At 43.0% G+C, this 22,587-nt stretch overlaps 1 protein-coding gene across 3 annotated transcripts in view; it reads left to right on the top strand.

The window, feature by feature from the left end:
* Window positions 1–21,884, top strand: part of fbxo8 (F-box protein 8) — a 67,088-nt gene extending 45,204 nt beyond the window's left edge. For all 3 annotated transcript variants that reach the window (XM_078561618.1, XM_078561608.1, XM_078561626.1), the window contains 3 exons: window positions 8,801–8,919; window positions 13,398–13,594; window positions 17,064–21,884. In XM_078561618.1, coding sequence (XP_078417744.1) covers window positions 8,801–8,919; window positions 13,398–13,594; window positions 17,064–17,251 — 504 coding nt within the window. In that variant the 3' untranslated portion in view covers window positions 17,252–21,884. The remainder of the gene's footprint in view (window positions 1–8,800; window positions 8,920–13,397; window positions 13,595–17,063) is intronic.
* The last annotated feature ends 703 nt before the right edge of the window (window positions 21,885–22,587 follow it).

Genomic DNA, 22,587 nt, shown 5'->3' with positions numbered 1-22,587 from the left:
AACCAGGAAGAACTGAAACTGGGCCAGTTGGATTCATGAGCCATTAGTATGTGGGTAAACTGCCCTTCCAAAGTGTGGCAGTTGTGGTATTGAAGGTTTGACTTTTACTGAAGAGTGTTGTGTTGAATCAATTAGTTTTTTACTTACATTCCTTGCTGTTGCTGTTGGTATAGGAGAGGAGTGGTTAGTCACTGAAAATACAGCTTCATTCTTTAACTATAGAAAGAACTACTTGTGAACTGGTGGATTAAACAAGTGGTGTATTAGTAGATGTTGAAATGCCTATGTACGGATGATGCCAATTAAGATACCTTATCTCTACACAGTCCTGTATCACAGCCATTACAAGATGCACAGTAAATAGTGGGCATGAATAGTAAATTAACAGGCTTCTGCACAGAATGCTTTCATCATATGGAAGGACCCTCAATGCAGAAATTAAGCTACTTGACTTGCAGGTGGCTAGAATGGATTTACAACGTGAGCAGTTTAATACCTGGACTACAGCGCTCAGATTGCTGTCTGTCAGAGATTATAAAGGTGCTAACAACTTTCACAAGAACTATTGCAATAATTTTGTTTTAATCTTATTCATTTTTATACTTTGAACTGCAGTTAGCTTGCATAGGAAGACTGACTTTTGCAATGAAAAACTGTGGCCCCCAGTTCCAGCCAATGTGAGCATGGGCTGGTGCCTTCTCTATGTCTAAAGAAGACAGTCGCCAGCACAACTGTGCATCATTTAATAGAAAGGATTTATTGTTTTAGGGCAGTTGTTTGTATTTCATGTTGTGTCTTGCTATCCTGAGCTTTTAAAGCATAGCTTTACCCCAAATTCATCAAGGCCCATGTAGTGGCCAATATAGCTCACTCTATTGTATTCCTGTGATAGAATTGCCAGGCCGCTTGAAGTCTTTTGGTTTTTCCACTGATCAAAAGTTGGTCCATAAACGATTTCCTTCCCCCTCTGAGGCATGGAACAGAGATTATCAAGAACAACCATTTGTGCTCTAATAAAACTAGAGCTGTGGATGAGTTAGTATTGAAGCAAAGGAAAGGTCAACAATTGTGCTGGGCATTTTGTTTTATTTTTGTTTTTTTAGTACTGCGGGGAATAAAAATGAGCTGCTGGTAACCAACCAGGACATGTAACTCACATGTTTGAGCCAGTGGTGAGATCTTTCAAATGTTATATGTTTCATGGAGAGCTTCATATCAGCACAACCAATTCTGCACTGTCCTTCAGTACATAATGCTACTGAAAGAATTGCTGCGGAACAATCAACTCATTAAATTTTCCCAGCTTCTGATATCATCATGTTGTACCTGATCACTTTTGTTTTTACAACATGAGATCATTTTGACAGTGACCGAAAATACAGTTTATTTTTAAATTTTAGTGAGTAAAGATATTGCTGATTTCCCAGGGCTAAAGCATGGTTTTCCCCCCAGATTTGGGCTTCATCCAATCCTGACTTGCCATGCTGAAAGGAACTTATTACATATTAAGAGAAGAAATACTGACCAGGTTGAAGTGAATCCTTTTTGGGATTAGGTGAAAATAAGTGAAGTGCATGTCCCCATCCACAGATCCCCTAAGGTGACTGGTTAAGGCGGTCAAGAAGGAATGGAATACTTGTCTTTATTAGCCGAGGCATAGAATATAAAGGATGGGAAATTTTGCTGGATAACTGGTATATAACACACTTGTTAGACCACAGCTAGAGTGCTATATGCAGTTATGACCACAACACTTTCAGAAAGGTGTGATTGCATTAGAGAGGATACGGAGCAGACTTACGAAGATGTTGCCTGTACTGGAGAATTTTAGTAATGAGGAAAGATTGGATAGGCTAGGGTTGCTTTTTTTGGAACAAAGGAGGCTGAGGGGAGACCTAATTGAAGTATATAAAATTATGAAGGGTCCAGACAGAGTGGAGAGGAATATAATCAGGGAACATGCATTTAGGGTAGGAGGTAAAAGGGTTAGAGGGGATTTGAGGAGAAAGTTTTTCACTCTGTGTGGTGCATTTGGAACTCACTGCCTGAAAATGGGTGGTACATCCCCGGAGTGACCGTTAACTTTTAAAATTAAATTTGAACTTGCAGTTGATAAAGGATGGCATAACATGATTTCATGACTTCAAATTTTAAGACTTTTACTGTAAAAAGTAGACTAAAACCACTGTTGACTAAACAATATTTTTGTAGGCAAGAGAAAACAAAACTTTCCCCTTTTACTCAACACACAACTGAAAATTCTATTTCACAGGTATGCTTTACACTGTACCTTAAGTATTCGTTCAATTTTCCCAGACCCAGTCCAAAGTAATTCTTAGCTCACAGGGTTTACTTCCATTTTTTTCCCTTCCCGTTCTGATAAATTTAACTGTCTTTCACAGTGAGGGTTTTTCCTGGCGATTCTCTCTCTAGTGCAAGCTAGTCATTTTCCCAACTTCGTTTCAAATCCTCACAAATTTGTTTTTTTCAATCTGAGCGCAAACTCCCACCTGCATTCCTGCACAGTGAACCAGAGAGACTTGCTCTTTCTCTCCTGGATCCTGGCAGACTGACTTGTCTGTGATTTTCAGGAATACCTTTAAGAAACATTCCCTTCTCAGAGCCCATCTCCATGGCATTGTGAAACACACGAGCTTTGTATCCAGGTAGAAATGCTGATTAGCTACCCTTGAGACCCCAACTCTCTCAATCTTGGAAGTAAGTGGACAGTTTAAAGCATAAGTGTTTACAACCCGGCATTCTCAACACCGTCCTGGGACTTTGGTGACTAGCAGTCTATCCACTGTAAACATAGATGCTGCTGCCATTGTCTCCAAATGTGAATATCCTGCACCTCTTTCCAACAAACAACACAGGCCTCCCTTTAATCTTTAATGGCCACAATACCCAGGCCTGTTGTTAGGCACACTTTAGAACAGGTCACACCAACCCCCTCCCCCCAAATTTTATCCTAAATTAAAGACAAAAGCACAAAACAACAATCTTATAAACTTCATTTTTGAAACAGGTGGCAGAGGCAGAAATTCTCATAACATTTGAAAAGTACTTGAATGTGCACTTGAAGCATAATTTAATGCTTGAAACCCTCACAAAATTCTGGTGAATCTGCACTACACCAAGAGCATTATATTCTTCCTGAAATTCAGTACTGAAAACTGAACACAGCACTTCAGATGGAGTCTAACGTCGGCCCTGCACGCTGAAACATTACTTCCACACTTCGTAATCCAATTCCCTTGAGCTATAGGCCAAAATTCTATCAGCCTTTCTAATTACTCTTTGTACCTATGCACTACTTTGGGTGATTTGTATATCTAGCATTTACTGCCTGAAAGGGTGTTGGCAGAAACACTCAGAATATTTAAAAAGCATTTGGATGTGCTTGAAGTGCCAACAGTTAACCTGTAAGACCATGTACCAATAGCTGAAAAGTGGAATTAGCCTGAATGGCTACTTGTTGGCCAGCACGCACACGATGGGCAAATGGTTTTGCGCAATAAGTTTCCAAGTCTGTGGCTCTAAGTAGAAAAGGCATTAGCAGAGTCCTGCCTGTCAACCCGCCAAGTTTTGCCTGGGCTGCCTGAAATTTGTAAAATGCACTGATCCTTTTTCCCCTTCCTCTGGATTTTAGCCTCAAACAAAAAAAAAGGTTCATCAAACATTTCTTAATGTCCACAGTGTCGCCTTTGAGGTATGCTGGTGGTTGGTGCAAACACCAGAGAGAGAGGGAGCTTGCATTTCTGTAGTGCAATTTGTATCCTCTGAACACTCCAAGTGCTTCACAGCCAATCGGGGATGAGAAGTTTCCACTATTGGGTAGATTTTTGACATTGGTGCCTTAGAAATCCACCATTTAAATATATGTTTCGACTTTCGGGGCTAGTCCAAGAGAAGGGGCTTAAACAAAAACTGCAACTCTGCTGTCAGTAAGTATGGAAACTGACTGCAGAGTTGTCATTTGAAGAGTAGTGAGTGCAGGAAAGACAGAGCTGCCCCTCCAATCACAGATTCTGTCTCTCCCACGCTCACTGCTCCGGTCACAAATTCCCTCCCTCCCAATCTTGCTGCTCCTCCAGAGTCAGAATCTACAATTGGAGGAGCAGCAATGGCAGGAGGGAGGGGACCTGTGATTGGAGGTCGAGGAGCAGTTATTCTAGACAGTCCCACTGCCGCCATGCAGGAGGCTGCTCCAACACCAGTCGCTTTTCAACCAGCCACTTGGCAATGTGGCTGAGGCAAAGAAGCCAAATAAGAGGAGGGAGCCTCAGAAAGCTTGGGAAATCTCTGCCAGTAACGAGGCCAGGAGCAGGTCCAGGGGAGCCATCAATCACATCATGTCAGTCCAGACTTGGGTGCCATCCAAGTCCGCAGCTCAAGCTGCTCCCGGTCCATCTTTTCTGGAGCTGCTCCCATGACTTGCACAAAGCCAGAGGGATGATTCTGACATGATAGTCAGCAACCTGCCCCTATGCTAACCGTATACTCACTTAATATTACTGAAACTGACCATTTTTGCATCATGGGAGTGTTAGTCTCAGGCCTCAGCAACACCACCTGAAGTATTCAGGACCTGAAGTATTCGGGAGCGAAGCTCTGATAGTGCCATATCTCAACCTTGTTAAGGAGTCTGCTACATTAACCAAATAGTGAATTGAAGAGTGCAGGGCAAACTCCTGCTTCATAGGATCACTAGTCATGTTGATGAATGATCCAGTTGGCCAAGTGTTAAGCCACATTGCATTCTTGTTCACGTAGCTTTTGAAAAGTGCCTATGAGGTTTGAATCTTGTAGTAATTTAGGAGGATCATTGGTCATGCATAGTCTCCAACTACTCTGAGTCCAACCATCATTGTATTCTAATCATGTCTCTTCATTCCTATCATCCCTATGATTTCCCGATCTATGATTCTATGATTTTCTCAGTGGTCCCTTCCCCCTCCCAACTAAAAGGTCGCTCCCAGGAGAAGAGCAGCGGCCCTCAACCATTTAACAGCTAATTGGCCACTTCCAGTAATACTGAATTAAGTTAATGATGAATTAGCTGTTAACTGAGCCGTGCAGATTTTGCAGATTTTTGGGGGTGGGGTTGCAATTATTGAGGGAAGAAGTTTGTTCCCAACTCTGCTCTGCACTTACTCCCAAAATCCCAAGCCTGGCTGTCCTATCTCACTGAACTGAACACATGCAAACCCGCGCCCCACTCCCCCACACCCAAGGCCCCCCCCCCCCCACTTCTGCTACACCCGAGCCCCCTCCCTGCCCCCTCTTTCTCTCTCGGCACCTCTCTCTGTCCAGTCTCCCTCCCCCTGCCCTCTCTCTGTGCGCGCTCTCTGTCCGCTCTCTCTCTGTCTCTGCCCTCTCTCTCTGTCTCTGCCCGCTCTCTCTCCCTCTGCCCTCTCTCGCTCGCTCTCCCTCTGCCCTCTCTCGCTCCCTCTGCCCTCTCTCTCTCCCTCTGCCCTCTCTCTCTCTCCCTCTGCCCTCTCTCTCTCCCTCTGCCCTCTCTCTCTCTCCCTCTGCCCTCTCTCTCTCCCTCTGCCCTCTCTCTCTCCCTCTGCCCTCTCTCTCTCCCTCTGCCCTCTCTCTCTCCCTCTGCCCTCTCTCTCTCCATCTGCCCTCTCTCTCTCCATCTGCCCTCTCTCTCTCCCTCTGCCCTCTCTCTCTCCCTCTGCCCTCTCTCTCTCCCTCTGCCCTCTCTCTCTCCCTCTGCCCTCTCTCTCTCCCTCTGCCCTCTCTCTCTCCCTCTGCCCTCTCTCTCTCCCTCTGCCCTCTCTCTCTCCCCCTGCCCTCTCTCTCTCCCTCTGCCCTCTCCCTCTCCCTCTGCCCTCTCTCTCTCCCTCTGCCCTCTCCCTCTCCCTCTGCCCTCTCTCGCTCTCCCTCTGCCCTTGCTCGCTCGCTCTCCCTCTGCCCCCTCTCGCTCGCTCTCCCTCTGCCCCCTCTCGCTCGCTCTCCCTCTGCCCCCTCTCGCTCGCTCTCCCTCTGCCCTCTCTCGCTCGCTCTCCCTCTGCCCTCTCTCGCTCGCTCTCCCTCTGCCCTCTCTCGCTCGCTCTCCCTCTGCCCTCTCTCGCTCGCTCTCCCTCTGCCCTCTCTCGCTCGCTCTCCCTCTGCCCTCTCTCGCTCGCTCTCCCTCTGCCCTCTCTCGCTCGCTCTCCCTCTGCCCTCTCTCGCTCGCTCTCCCTCTGCCCTCTCTCGCTCGCTCTCCCTCTGCCCTCTCTCGCTCGCTCTCCCTCTGCCCTCTCTCGCTCGCTCTCCCTCTGCCCTCTCTCGCTCGCTCTCCCTCTGCCCTCTCTCGCTCGCTCTCCCTCTGCCCTCTCTCGCTCGCTCTCCCTCTGCCCTCTCTCGCTCGCTCTCCCTCTGCCCTCTCTCGCTCGCTCTCCCTCTGCCCTCTCTCGCTCGCTCTCCCTCTGCCCTCTCTCGCTCGCTCTCCCTCTGCCCTCTCTCGCTCGCTCTCCCTCTGCCCTCTCTCGCTCGCTCTCCCTCTGCCCTCTCTCGCTCGCTCTCCCTCTGCCCTCTCTCGCTCGCTCTCCCTCTGCCCTCTCTCGCTCGCTCTCCCTCTGCCCTCTCTCGCTCGCTCTCCCTCTGCCCTCTCTCGCTCGCTCTCCCTCTGCCCTCTCTCGCTCGCTCTCCCTCTGCCCTCTCTCGCTCGCTCTCCCTCTGCCCTCTCTCGCTCGCTCTCCCTCTGCCCTCTCTCGCTCGCTCTCCCTCTCTGCCCTCTCTCGCTCTCTCTCGCTCTCTGCCCTCTCTTGCTCTCTGCCCTCTCTCGCTCTCTCTCGCTCTCTGCCCTCTCTCGCTCTCTCTCGCTCTCTCTCGCTCTCTGCCCTCTCTCGCTCTCTCTCATACTCGCCAGATATCACTGATACTTTGGTAGGATTTTGTATCCTGTTCCTTTATAATGAGGCAACTGGAAAGTCAGCTCCTGCTCAGATCAGGTGGCTGTCAGATTTAGAGTCAAAAAATCAGCTCAGTTGTATTCACTTCATGATACTTTTACAATTCTACCCATTACACATTGGCTCAAAGCATTTGCATTTCACCACAGGTCATAAAAATGCTATAATTTTCCAGCCATTCACACTGCAGTGACTTTGTTGCTTTGTGTTATAATGCGTACATAATTCCTTGTCACAAAAAAAATTCAGGGGAAGAATTTTCCAGTCGGGGAGTGGGGGTTGGGCCCGCTCGCCAATGCGTAAAATGACACGCGGTGATGTCAGGCGGGCGTCCCGATGTCACTGCATGTCAGTTAGATTTTCAGTTCGGCAGGCACGCAGCCGACTCGGCTGTGCACCCACCGAACTGTCAAAGGCCTATTAAGGCCTGTTAAAAAACTAATTAAAAGAGTTAAATGAGCTGCCTGTCCAACCTTAAGGTTGGGGGGCAGGCGAAGAGCCCAGGCAGCCTTCGCATTTTTCATGAAACCTCGTCCACGGGCGGGATGAGGTTTCATCAAGTGTTTTAAAATTCAATAAAAATTATTATAAAAATTTATTGACATGTCCCAGCTCATGTGACACTGTCACATGAGGGGACATGTTTTAAAAGTTTTTTTTTCCTTCATTCAAATTTTCAAATATCAAACTGATGGGTGCCTCAGGGAGATTTCTGCGCTCTTTCACGCACATGTGAGAAAGAGCACAGGCTGGACGCAGGGAATCCCACCACCCCCCCACCCCCCCCTCACCTGCACAGGGAGCACTCAGTGCTTTCGGGCGAGCATCATGCTGGGCGGGCCTTAATTGGCCCACCCATGTAAAATGGCGGCGCGGACCCGATTGGGTTCGCGCTCGCTCCCGCCCGCCCTGGCACAAACCCCCAACAGGGGGAAAATTCAGCCCCAGACCTTTTTGTCTTCAGCTACTCTAATCCCTAGAGCCAGTGGATTACTTTTGAAGGATGTCACTTGTTTTTTGGGCAGATATAATGGCCAATTTGTGCTTAGCAACGTTTCACAAATCACAAGCAGCTGAATGCCCAGTTAATCCGTTTTGATGGTGCTGGTTGAGGGATGAATATTTGCTAGAAGACCTGAAGAACCCCCTACCCTTTGAAGAAATGCCATGAGATCTTTTACATCTACCTGAACAGGCAGACAGGATCTCAATTTAATATGTCATGCAGAAAATTGGCATTTCCGATAATGTGTCATTCTCTAAATGCAGCACCGAAATATCAAACTAGATTATGCATTGGAGTTAGTTGCATCAAAATTTCTGGTGCAGGGGTGACATTGCTATCACTGCACCGAGTTAGTGGCAGGAACAAAAATGCATTTTTACATATGGCCAAGTTAGAATTTTCTCAAAGCGATTTATATAACTTTTATGTTTCTCATCCTTGGCTTTGCCTTCCTTTAGCATGATATTTTCATGGTTCTCACAATTCAGAAGCCATCATGTTTCACATAGCATTTGATCAGCTTCATCTTGTGTGTGTGCATTCCACTTGTACAGTGGTAAAATCCTAGGTGAACATATAAAAGGTTCTTTTTGGGGCTAACTGCAAGGCAACTACCTAATTTGCAAGTTTCCCTAACTGTTATTATCTGGACGTGGAAACTGAGGATTATGAGTGTTACAGTTTCAATACTGTGCTCCAAACAGCCTTGAGTGTGTAAATTTGCTGATCCCACCTACACCTTGCTCTTTAGATTTGCTTACTTCGTAGATGTTGCTGAAAACAACGCCACTGCCTTTACCCAATATTTATTGATCTTGTTAAGAGAAATGTTGTAATAGTTCTATAATGTTTAAACACATGTTACAGAATATGTATTTCCTTATAGGGAATAGGCTACATTTTTCGCAAAGGCATATTGGACAATATTCCGAAGGAAATTGCAAAGTTTATTTTCTACACAAGAACACTAAATTGGAAGAAACTTCGAATTTATTTAGATGACAGGTAATATTCTTATAAGTATATCTGATCCCAAACCAGAGGTTATTCAGAATTAACAACAACAACTTGTGTTATATAATGTAATGAAACGTCTCATAGAAGCATTATGAAAGAAAGTATGACACCAAGCCACGTATTAGGTATTGACCAAAAGCTTGGTCAAAGTGGAGCTTTTAAGCAGGAAAGCAAGGTAGAGAGGTGTAAGGAAGGAATTCCAGAGCCTGGGGCCTAGGCAACTGAAGACATGGCTACCGATGGGGAGCAGTTATAATTGGGAATGCACAAGAGGCCATAATTTGAGGAGCATAGATATCTCAGGATGTTGTGGGGCTGGAGGAGATTTTAGATATAGGGAGGGGCGAGGCCAGTGAGGGATTCAAAAACAAGCGTGAGAATTTTAAAGTCAAGACTCGGCTTGACCGGGAGCCAATGTAAATTTACAAACACGGTGATAGGGAAACGGGACTTGCTGCGAGTTAAGACCTGGGCAGCTGAGTTTTGGCTGACCTCAAGTTTGCAGGAAGTAGAATGTGGGAGATCTGCCAGGAGTGCTTAGGAATAGTCAAGTCTCTTGGTAACAAATGCATGAATGAGAGTTTCAGCAACAGATGAACTGAGACAGGGGTGAAGTCAGGCAATGTTCAGGTGGAAATAGGTGTAATTAACCATCTAGTGTGGAATAGGAATTGGTACCCAATCTGGTATATCTGTGACTCCGGTCCCACACCAACACTGTTGACTGTTTAAAAAACAGAAAATGCTGGAAAAACTCAGCAGGTCTAACAGCGTCTGTGGAGGGAAAGACAGAGTTAACGTTTCGAGTCCGTATGACTCTGAAGAAGTCACATGGACTCGAAACATTAACTCTGTTTCTCTCTCCACAGATGCTGTTAGACCTGCTGAGTTTATCCAGCATTTTCTGTTTTTGTTTCAGATTTCCAGCATTCGCAGTATTTTGCTTTTATCTTACTGTTGACTGTTATCTGCTCTGTGAAGTTGTCTAACAAGTCACTTAGTCATAGCAAACCACTACACTGAAGTGGTTCAAGAAGCGGGCCCTCCACCACCCTTTCAGCAATTAGGGATGGGCAATAAATGGCAGCGACTCCCACGTTCCAAGAATGAATTTTCGAAGGGGCAAGTTGTGAGGCCGATCCCTGGTATTAAAGGACTGAATTATGAGGGAGAAAACTGGAAAAAAATTTAAGTTGGTCAGCCTTCACAGAATGTGACTGCGGTGGGATATTACAGTTTTATAACTTACTCAGCTCTATGAAGGAAAGGTAAATTGGAGCATCACAGAGTTTTGGACTTCCATCTTGGGTTTGGGCATTGTATCGCGCGTAAGCCACTTTAACAATCTAAGATCCTGGATTTTATGTATAAACCTGAGGTACACACAAATATAAGCTGCAAACTTGTTGAAATGATCCCAGGCCAAGGCTTTCAAATACATTTTTTTCTGAGTCATCTGTATTGTGTTCTTTCAAGCATGTTCCCTGAACTTCAGAGCGAAATGAGAAAATCAAAGCGCTGGAAAATGACGTATAAAGCAAATGAACTAAGTACTAAAGCTGGGCACTTGTTTTCCTGTGTTTTTTAAAACATAAATATGTGTGCAACCTATTAATTTAACTTGCCTTTAAAGGCAATTTAAAAGAATAAAATCTGTATGATTGCGTAAATTGACTGTTGGTCATGTTTCTTTGATTATTGCACATATCTATTGTTGAAAAAATTAGCTTCCATTGGCAACTTTCTTGTGAATAATTTGTTGCAATTCCTCTTGGAAGTTCACAAGATCTCTTTTTTTTTAATCCAGTCCTGTTATTAACTCAAGCTAGATTTCTCTATCATTATTTAGCTTTCTAGATAGCCCTTTATTTTCTTTCCCCCTCCTCGCCAATTTCCTCCTGCACATCCCCTGCTTGCTGGGGTGCAGTTTCATGGTTCCTAGTCCAGTACCTCATCCTGATGACATTACTCTGTCATAAGCCTGGACAGTGAGTAGGAAATACACCTTGATCACAGAGACATCACGTCGAATTTAATTCTGTTCTCACCTATCATATATTGGTGTATGCACATCCACATGTATGCATGCACATTGACTTAATAAGCTGAACACCATTCAGAAGGAGTAATTCTGGTTGATTTTCAAACTGGCACACTGAGGCTATTTTGTAGCACTGGCTATCTCAGCATTAGAAATTGAACCTGAAATTTCCTGGTCTTCTGCCAAATTATACAACCTCTTCTACAACCTTCACCTCTTTGCCATCAGCATCCATATAAACCAGATAAATTCTTGCAGCCTTGAGTGGGTTTAGGTGACCTTTTCATCCATAGGTACACAATATATTAAGCAATTTCAGTGTAGTGAATGCAAGATATATCCTGGGAAAATACTTGTATTGGCAATTTTTAGGTCGTCAGCTCACATATTTGTAATGTTGGAATGCTAATTACAATATTAAAGATATTCTAAATTGCAATAAGAAATGATGAGAGCAGGAATGGGAAGTGCAGTGAGTAAAAGTTTATTTTAATTTTAAAGGTTTTGTGCTCACGTTAATATTACAGTAATAAAGCTACTTGCCATCATATTGTGCGTCATCTCCACCAGTGAGTCACATGGTCACTCTTCCATTCAAATATTTTCAAACACAGTCTCATTATTTCAGCTTCAGCATTCTACTTGGCCTTTTCCCAGCTAAGACACATTCCTCCTTGGAATATTGATCCTCAGTCCTTATAATAACATTCACTAGCATTTCACCTAAATTGGCTCTGTTGCTGCACACAAACCGTTCCAGCCTTCAATATCGATCATTCTGTGGTCCTGGCTGTTATCCAGAAACTCCCACACGCAGTACATGCCAAAAACATCCAGCCTCTGGCTCTGTGCCACATTCAAAGTCCAGTTCAGAGCACCATGTTCAAGCATTGACTTGGCACTCGCTTCATAAATTCTCCCATATCCACTGATATAGCTTTTACTCTCAAATTTTTTCCACAATTTATCAGTAAACACCAACGCTTAACGCACCTTATAACCTTCATCTCTTTTTCACTTCTTCCTCTGCCAAATTATCCAACCTCTTCTACCACCTTCACCTCCTTGCCATCAGCATCCACCCTCTTTAGTAACCATTCATCCTTCTGTTCTTCTTTGTGTTCAGAGTATATTGTATATTTTGAGACCCTTAAAAGGTTTTCATCTTCCTTTTTGCATCTTTAAGCTCCCTGCTTTCAGTGTTTCTATTACACTTTTTCCTGTTCATGATGCAGTCCTTACTTTCAGGGCTGTGTCTACTCACTACTGTATCTTCTTTCCCCTTTGAATCACTCTGACATTTTTCTTTTGATCATTTCTTCCATCAAGCCTTTCCCTCAAGCTTAGCACCTTAGCTTTCTCAGCTGATATACAAAGTTTGTTAACATAATTTTTTTTCCCCCACACTGAAAGACCTGCATAAAGTTTTCCAAAAGAGTCTGCAAACCTTGATTTTCCATACTCTTGGTGCTTTTCGTTTCTGTGTGAGCATATAATCAGCACCCCTGCGTCCTTCTCGCTTGGGAGCTTAGGCCTCCCCTAGCACACTCGTGTTTCAATACCTCTGAAATTCTTCCTCTACTCTCCATCACTCTTCTAATAAAATGGAGTTTTTTCCCACCAGGCTCCAAACCTGACATACATTTTCCACATTATTCTGATAAGACTGAAGTAGCTTTAGCTACTTCAGCTCCTGAAAGGGAAACTATTCTCTCTGGTAGGGAGTCCAGAACAAGGAGGCATAACCTTAAAATTAGAGCTAGAGTATTCAGGAGTAATGTCAGAAAGCACTTCTTCACATAAGGGGGAATGGAAATCTGGAAATCGTTCCTTCAAAAGCTGTGGGTCGGTTGAAAATTTGGCAACTAAGAGTGACAGATTTTTGTTGACGAGGATATTTTTTTATTATTTATTCATGGGATGTGGACTTTGCTAGCTAGGCCAGCATTTATTGCCCATCCCTAGTTGCCCTTAAGGTGGTGGTGGTGAGCTGCCTTCTTGAACTGCTGCAGTCCATGTGGTGTAGGTACACCCACATTGCTGGTAGGTTTTGTGGAAACCAAGCAGGTAGATGGAGTTAAGATACAGACCAGCCATGATCTAATTGAATGGTATAACAGGCTCAAGGGGCTGAATGGCCTATTCTTTTCCTATGATCCTGCCTTCAGTTACATCAGCAGTACTTACGCATATGCTTAATTTTTTTCCCTATGCTGTGCTCACTGGCTCTTCTACTTCCCGTACCTTAATTTTTCTCACTGAGCATCTCTTTTTTTTAATTTCGCTAACTCAGCCAGCCAGCTCTCCAGTCCTGATGCCAGCGACTGTCTGAGCTGATGGAAGTATATTTGATTTACTTTTGTGGTCCTAAATCACAAAAGCCATGAATGTTTCTCTTACCGCTGCAAACCTTTACTTTCTCTAGGAGGGACGTGTTAGATGAGCTTGTGACGCTGCACAATTTCAGCAACCAGTTCCTACCTAATGCACTGAGAGAGTTCTTTCGGCACATCCATGCTCCTGAAGAACGTGGCGAGTACCTGGAGACTCTAATCACCAAATTTTCGCAACGATTCTGTGCTTGTAACCCTGCTGTTACCAGAGATCTTGGCCTAAGCCCAGGTAATAACCTTTGACCTTTTACAACCTACCTTAGCCTGTAGAGTTCCACCAGACTTTGCAAAGGCCTGGGCCAAAGAATTTGGCTTGAATTCCTGCAGAGATTGTATAAACATGATCTCATTAGCTCTTTGCAGCTCCTGAGTGTTTTTGGAATTCAGACCAGCTACTCATTAATGAAAAAGAATGCGCAAGATGCAGGATGCCGGTGACATTTTGCAATCTCAGAAACAAGGAAAAGTCTCTCGACCTTGCTGTTTTTGTTTAAGCTTTGCCTTCTTGGATAAACTGATCATGACGTATGCATATTTTTCCAAGGCTGAGTTAAGAGTGATTAAGCTTTCTAACAACTTATTCATCATTCACTGAAATAGGGAAAACAAGTTGTACTATTTTATAGAGTGTTCGATGTATACCAATAACGGCACAACTCATACTAAATAACCAACTGTATAGACAGCTCTAATGTGTAATCTGATTCTTACTCTGTGATTAGAGTGCACTAATCAGTCAGTTGCCAATGCCCAAGTTGTGTTGCATTCTACATTCTGCCGCCCAGGGACACCTCTGCACATGTATGTTGGATCTAGAACCCTTCAGTTGGGGAGGAAAGCTCCCTCTAGATAAATATATAATAGTTTCAGTGCAGATGGTATAGGTAATGCTCAAAAGTTTCTGAAGTAAATTTATAAAGTGCTTGTGCAAGTGTCCAATGATTGCACACCACACAATTTCGAGCTTAACTGATGTGAGGGTTGGTTTTAGTGTGTTCTGAAACCTGATCAGGATTTACATCTGGAGTTATGTTACCATTTCTCTGGTAATGCACAACCAGAATTCCTTCACATCGGTGCATATTTGGGAGTAGCACTTTTCAATCAAGTTCGTTATTGACTCCTGAATTAAACTCAAACCCAAGGAACAGACTAATTACAGTTTCTTACATTAAGAGCATAGCATATTGATACAAGAATGCTTGGTCAACTTAAAATAGTAAGGAATGAACATCACTGAATGGTTAAATACGTGAGGAATATGGACAGAATTTTCTGAGACCCAGGCCATTGGCGGGACCTTGCACACAGGGGCAGCTTATCAAGGAATTGTAAGTGGTCTTCTCAGTATGAGGATGAAAAGGCACAAGCTATAAGCTCAAATAAAGTCATAGGATTAATTATTAATATATTAATAGGGAGCCAAGTAGTATCAGTACTCCTATAATAGCTGAGTTTAAAAAAAAATAATTTATTGATTAAACTACTTTTTATTAAACCTATCAATGACATGGAATTAGTCTGTGGGTTTCATTCATTGTGAACTGGAGAAACAATGTTCAGGTTCTGCACTGAACAATATTTTGAGTTTTTCTTTAGTCAATAAAGCTTCAAAACCTCATGTGGAACACTTGGGTCAAACAGCCTGTTAATGCGCTGTCAATTCTATGTAAAATCAGCCCAGTGAGTTTAAAGCTAACCTGGATACAGTGCTTTGAATTCTATTTCATATTTTCAATATTGGAACAGTTTAAACCATAGCACTAAGCTGCCATAATGCTTACCATCTGATTTTTTTTAAAGGCACCAAAGTAGAATAAAGCTGAATGCCAGACCTCCTAATTTGTGTTAGAAATTGTAAAACAAGTTAGAATTATTTGTTATGACATGAATATTGCCGGCCAGTTGTCAGTCCCGGTTCCACCTGCAGGTTGGCATGAGCTGTTTGTGAATGGAGCCCACAGTGGGCTCGTCAGCATTCTGAAGGTGCTTGAGCTGAAGATGCTATCCTGACAAACTGCTGCATCGAGATCCTGGGGCTACAACGATTGCCCTTCAGCAATCTTAGCTCTCTTCCTGCCTGTCCTGTATGACTCTGGCCATTGAAAAGTTTTCCCCTCGACCCTCGTTGACCTCAACTTTGCTTGCTGCCTTGGTGCCATATGCAGTTGAGTACTGCCTTGACATTATGGACACTTCCATCCAGGAACCAGAGTTTAATGCTTCCCAGGGTTCAAGTGATGCTAAACTGCTTTAATTTTACCCCTTTAGCTTATGCCATCATTTTAAGCGACCTGTAGTATTACCTTGTGCCTATTTTTATGATCAGTATCAATTATTTAACAATGTAAAAAACATTTAAAAATACATACTGGTACTTGTATTTAGGTAGCACTTCACTGCACTGTTAGAATGCCTCAAAGCACTTCCTTCACATAATTAATTAACAAGTGCGGTGACTATTACTTACAAAATTCCTATATCATGAGTCAATGTTTTATACAGTTGCTTAGGCTTTTTCATTTAAGATTTTGATCAGGGGAAAATTTGCAGAGTTGTGGGCAAAAGCATGGGATGAGCAGGATGGGGAAAGAAGTTTCCCCCATCTATGCTATATGATTCTATGCTGCTGAATTTGGGTAAGCTAACTTTCTTCAGGTGTGTGTACATGTGAAGATGTATACGGTTCAATTCCTCACTGCTAGTGGGGAGCAGGACTTGCCAGAAGTACATCCCAGGCACATAACCTGTGAAATTTTGCAGATTAAAAGGCTTGACCTAAAATTATGCACAGTGAACCCTCAATTTTCTACAATGTCCTCCTTGTGAGCATTACTCCCCACTGGATATGTGGAACCTGTCCTTTAGTGTTTGTTTTATACTAATTATAGCATCTTGTATGCTAAATCTTAAACTCCAGAATTTCCTCCTAAACTTCTCCATTTCCCTCTCCTCCTTTAAACCTACTTTTTGGCCATTCATTTGGTCACCATGGCTCAGTGTCAAATTCTGTTTGATAATGCCTCTATGAAGTGCCTTGGAACTACATTAAAGCTGATATTTAAATGCAGCTGTTTTATAAATGGTAGGAACTGTGCAATATTGACCAGGATAGAATGGCATCCTGTTTTCTTGTCTCTTCCTGGAGATTGCATAGCTTTCGGCTGGGGTGCCCCGTCTATATTTTGTGATGCTCAAGGCATTGCATTTGTGTGTGACAGGTTAGATGGACCAGACACTTGCCTTCTGTATGATGCATTTGCTGTCTGGCCCAGTCAACAACTACCACTGCTTTCTTTTTGAAGGCATGCAGAGAGTCATCACCCATTACACCAGCTGCCAACACATTCCAGAGGCTCACTAATCCCTGGGAAAAGAAGAACTGTCTAACATCCAGTTTATTCCTGCTCTGATATAATTTAAACAAGAGTGACAAAAGATTTTTTGTTAAGTTCTATAGGAAATTAGAGGATTATTTTTAAAGTGTCAGTAAGATAAATAACTGGATTCTGACTTCCACTGCCAAAGTGAACAGGTAGCATCTGTTGATTAAATGGAAAAATAAGCCTTTGTCTAATATGTTTCTATAGAGATCCAACTGCACAACATTGAATTGCTGTCTTGCTAATGACAGGATTATCCAAATTGCACTATCTAATGTCGTATAATTGACTACAAGTTCTGTTTCTTTTATACAGATGCTGTTTATGTACTTTGCTATTCTTTGATCCTGCTTTCCATCGATTTGAATAGTCCACATGTGAAGAACAAGATGTCCAAACGGGAATTCATCCGGAACACTCGTCGGGCTGCCCACAATATTAGTGAGGATTTTGTAGGACATCTATATGACAATATCTACCTTGTTGGTCATGTAGCTGCCTAAAAGCATCATTAACAACACTTGCAGAACATGAAGGTCAAACCTATAAAGTTGCACAATGAAGTATATTGGCCTTTTGTAGACACGAGGATTATTTTAGTGCTGGCCATTGTAACCTCTGTGTACAGTCAGATCCTTTTTGCTTTCCATCTTGCCATTGTTAGCACTTTGCTAACTGAATACCCGTTTGTGTTTTATATTATTTTAGTTATCATGAGTTGCATATAGTAGTGCCAATGGTCTGATGCAGCAGTTTGGGAAATAGCTTAATCTAAAACTGGCATAAAAGTATAAGGACTACAAAAGCATTAGAAATTGGTGGTTGGGTTTACAAATTAAGTGGGATTATGAACCCCCCAACTCTTTTTTTCCCCCTTTTTTTAATGCATGTAATGTGTGTAAATATTGCAAAATAAGAGATTTATATAATTTTATTGTGAAGTATTTTAACTAAAAGATTTTTCTCTGTACAAATTAGGTGACTATTTTCTCTTTATTGAGTTAGAACTTTTATGTTGTAGAAGCAAAAAAAAGCACTTTGTTATGCAGTCTTTGACATATGAGGTAGTTAGAACACCAATACTTTTTTTCTATGGGGTGATCTGCTACCCAGATTGTACTTACAGAAGATCTATTTTCACATTTAGTATCCTGTCATGAAAGAACACTATTTTAACTGTTATCAAAACATCTTTGAAACTTTATCAAGTTACGTGCGCTGGTTTAAAGAATGCTTGATTGACAAGTAATTTTTATGAAATCCTATTTAAAACTTCTTAAAACGCATTTTTCCTCTGCTTCTCTTTAAACATCTACTTTTATTTATCTTGGCTTTTCACCATAGTGCTATTTTAATAGAAAGTTATCCTGAGGTATTGGCACACTAGGAAGTAGAGATGTTCATTCAAACCAATCTTGTGATACAGTGAGCTGCAGATTACAGGGGTTGGTGAGGTGGATGTGTCGCCCTTCCTGGAAGCAAAGCCGGCGTGGAGCCGACTTGCTCCACGCCGGCCCACCCCACAGCCATTACATGCTGCAGGCGGGCTAAAAAGCCTGCCAATAGGACTCCTGCCCCTCACTGGGAAGTAAGCCTTCCCCGCAGGGGCAGCAGCGCCAAGAGCGCATTAATGGGTACTGCCTGAACTGCAAACAGACCCAAGAAGAAAGCACAGTGGATCCTGGAGCAGGCAAGACTTGGGTATTGGACGGGGAGGGTTTGGGCAGTTTAAGAAGGGAGCTGGTGGTGGTGCGTTTTGGCGAGCGTGTCGGTATCTTGGGGGAGGGCTGCCCCCCCAATGCGCAAAGGGCACCCCTTGAAGATAGTAGCCCTGCTTCCTTCTCACCATTTTAAATCGTTTTGTATAAAGACAGCCTGCCCACTCCTGCCCGACTGCCCACGCCAAACATGTTATGGCGTGAGCAGCGTATTATCTGGGTCAAGTGGCTTGTTAGCAAGCTCAATTGACCCTTGATTATTTATTTAAATATTGCAGGCAGGCTGCCGATTTTGATGCCCACCCACCTGCCACTTTATGTGGGTGAGTTCAGGGGTAGGCGGGAAGATGGTGGGGTTGGCACTCACCCTATTTTACGTGCCCCCCCACCGAAAACATTCCCGCCGGGTCACGTAACATGTAGCCCAGTGCTTAAGCCAGTTATTATTTAAGTTGGTTCTTGTTGGATGCAAGAAAATCACCTTGTTCAGTGAGTAACCAAACCGGGCAGGGTCATGAAGGATTCCACATTTGATGCTTGGTCTGTGCTGGGTTAGCTGTTCTCGGCCATAGTGGGAGTGCAAGCATATTAAAATGGGCTTTGGAGGCCTTATGCTAGCTAAGGGAAACTCAGCCAGAGTTTCCATGATTCAGCGCCTAGCACTTGTTGACTTGTGTGCTTCTGAAGGTTGAGGACAGGGTCAGACTTGGCTGTGGTGCCCCATGCAGTTGAATAGCCTTCATGCAGTCAGGATCAAACCTCGCACGTAAATAATGGCCATCTTTCACAGAATCCATACTTTCACATGGTGTCAATCTGAGAAGAGGAGAGACATGTTGGAAGAAGATAAAAACTGATTTTTGAAAATATTTCCTATTGCAAAGTTGAAGCCAGGTGTCTAAAGATTATCTTTTATGCAACAGAAACATCAGTTTGTTGCACAAACCCTTCTGCTAAAGCGTCCCTTGCTGCTTTATCAGTTTTTACATGTATTCCGTTAGCTACATGTGCATGCAAGGCAAGGCACTCCTACAACCACTAGAAGGAGGAAGGCAAAAAGTAATTTAGGATTTTACCACCTGGATTACAGCTCCTGCACATGTCACTGATATATAATCCATCAAGGAGTGATTTATGTAGTGCAGAGTTATTGGATTTAGGGAAAAAACAGAAGCTCAGGGGGGAGGATAAGGGTCCAAAATGATCTTTTTTTAATTACTCCTCTATAATGCACTGGAAATGGTCTCTGTTTCCTTTCCATGTGATTTGTTTCTGCTTCCATAATGAGAACTCAATATCATTCTAATGTTCCAATGGCCTCGTTACTAATTATCATTGGTACGCTTATAGGTTGAAGTAGATAAATTACTGTTTTGATGCATGAAAGACACAGTGCACCAACGACTAATGGAAAAATAATATTTAGGTAGTATATTTGGTGAAAACACCCCATACTTTCTCTGGAACCTGGGTTTCTACCTAGATTAAACTAATAAGTACAAGTCTTTTGGTTGGCTGAGGGGTTCCATGTAACGTGGGTTTTGGCAGCCTGAACCTTGTCCTCAGTGAGCACAATGCACAATCCTCAGCACAAAATGGCCACAATTAGACCCACATTGAGCAACAGCTAGGCAACATCATTCAGATGTGTCAGAAAATCGAAAAACTCCCACCTGAGAGGTAGGCTAGCTGCTCTATAGTTAGAGAACAAGCTTATCTGGGTCTTTATTTGTGGGGGACTGAATTTTCCCATGCGCTTCGGGACTCCAAGGTCAGGACCAAATAGGGGGTCCCGAACCCGCACTTGTCAACAGCAGGGACAGGGTCAGTAATCTCCCCAGAGGCAAGTGGGCTTGCTGTCCAATTAAGGATGATGGACTGGCTCCCAATGCTGCCGGCCTGATCAGTGAGCTAGCAGCTCTGGCGTCTCAGCAGACCCACCAGGAGAGGTGGGTGCTACTCAGGCAGGTTGGGGATCATGTGGATGCTTCTATATGGAAAATGATAGACCCCTTGAAATGAAGAGGAAAGCCCTCCAGGTATACTTGTGGGCTGGGGGGGTGCAGTTTTTCATGCCTGTAGCCTCAGTATTGGGGCATGGAGCCTCCAGTTCTGATGACATCTCCCCTCACCCCACCCTACATCAGCCTGGGAGGCCACCTACAATGAGCTGGCAGCTTCCACACACAGTGTGGTGCCGTTCTGCCACTGGCAAAATGTCGGCGAGGTTGCAAGTTCACCCCTAATTGGGACCTTAAGTATGTAAATCAGCTGCCCACCTCCATGCAGCAAGCAGCTGATCCATGTCAGCCCAAGGAAAGTTCCTAGCAGTGAGAGTGCATCAGGTCCAGTCCAGACATGACCCTTATTTTCTCTCACACCCCCTCCTCCCAGCCTGCCATCACGGGGGCAGGAAAATTTATGCTACGTTGCATTTTACAAAAATTGGAGGGCAAGAATAATTTGACTCATCAGTACTCACCTTTACTTTTCCTGGTAATTTTAAGATCCCGACACACACATTCCTTCAGCTGTATTGGTTGCCAATGACACGAGCGTAAGTGTTGAATTAAAAAGGCAAATGGTGGGAGATGTCAACTGACACAATGTAGTATCCTTGAGAAGTAGCAGTGGTGGAAGATGGTTGCTGTTTTGCAAGGCCTGCTTCCCTATATAAAACCATTGCCCAAAACACTGACCTGAGGATTCTCTGTATCAGCCAAGAAGGTGGTACTTTCAGGGGAGTCACGAAAATCTGATTGAAAATTCATCATGACTTAGTTTTTTCAGTGCTGCATTGCAGAAATACAAATAAAAAGTTCAAAGAATAACAGAAAATGTTCAATAAGCCACTTTTCAAATGACTCAATTCGGTACAAACATTTATTATCAAAACATAGGATGATCTTTTCAGTGCTGTTTACAGACTCTTTTTTTAAAAAAAATGTTAATCTAAATGTTGCTATAAATGAAATGTATTTGAGTTGAATTGTAAGTAGGTAACTGCTCTTTTGCACAGGAATTCATTGTAGAATTATCTTAATTGAATATTCTGTATATATAAGTTTATTCTATATTTGTCTCTGACAATTGCTGCTATCATGTATTACAGGTAGCAGTCTTCTGAAAATCTAGCCCCTGGATGCAAAATAATATAATGGTGGGGGGAATCGCTTTTTAATTTCCAAATGTAGTTTTAGTTAGCCTTGAATAAGTTTATTTTTTTACATAATCTTTTGTTGATAGATTGTATATAACGTTACCAAAAAATAGGTTTTATATTAAAAGCATAGGAATTGCTTACCATCCTGTTAGTTGCATGATGCAACAATAATAGAGTTGTTGACTAATCATTAGCAACCAATCTCTATCTATTAGTCTACTGCAGACTGAAAAATGAGGTGGGAGCACCCCCAGTGATGGAAGGCTTTGAGAACCATAGGCCCTAAGTCACCTTCCTTCCTCCCAGGCATATTCTTCCACTCGATTGTCAAAATAGTGTTTTGGAGAAGACTTTGGCCAAAGATTTTCTCTCTGCACTGGCCAGTTTCTGATTTTTCACCCATTAAAATAATTTGGAGGAAACTTAAGGGTTGGTGAACACAAGCAGAGGCCGCCCTTTATGTGTGCTCCATGTGTAGCAAAATAGTAATGTGTTTATAAAGAATGCATTTGCAGTTTTTTTTAACATGGCACATACACAAAAAAACTTCCCTGCAGTTTTGACCCTCATACTGACTGCTTTAATGAAATATGGAAGGAACTGGTCAACTTTTGTAATCCATTTTGTCAATAATATAATCAGGGTTTTACTCTAATCTTGTGTATCCATCTTCCAACTAAAAAACTGTTGTGGCACTGTTCGAGAAGTTTAGCTTTCTGTTTTATTTTGAAGTTTGGCAAAAGACTCTAGAATTAACTTTCTGTAACTTAGGGTTGCCTTCACTTCAACTTAACTAAAACCTGCTGGTGAACTGACGTCCAAAAATTAGGCGCAGCTTTTTCAAGCTGCAAATTGTTTTGTGTTCCCCAAAATACTGAACAAAATACTTACCAGGGAACCCCATTCCATTATGATTGATTCCATCCTCATGGTACTTGGAGTAGAAGCAGTGTGATTA

Source organism: Cetorhinus maximus, chromosome 2, assembly GCF_964194155.1.
Source record: "Cetorhinus maximus chromosome 2, sCetMax3.hap1.1, whole genome shotgun sequence".
Classification (NCBI taxonomy): Eukaryota; Metazoa; Chordata; class Chondrichthyes; order Lamniformes; family Cetorhinidae; genus Cetorhinus; species Cetorhinus maximus.
The sequence above is the reverse complement of the archived record's forward strand: the minus strand, read 5'-3'. Positions and strand labels throughout refer to the sequence as shown.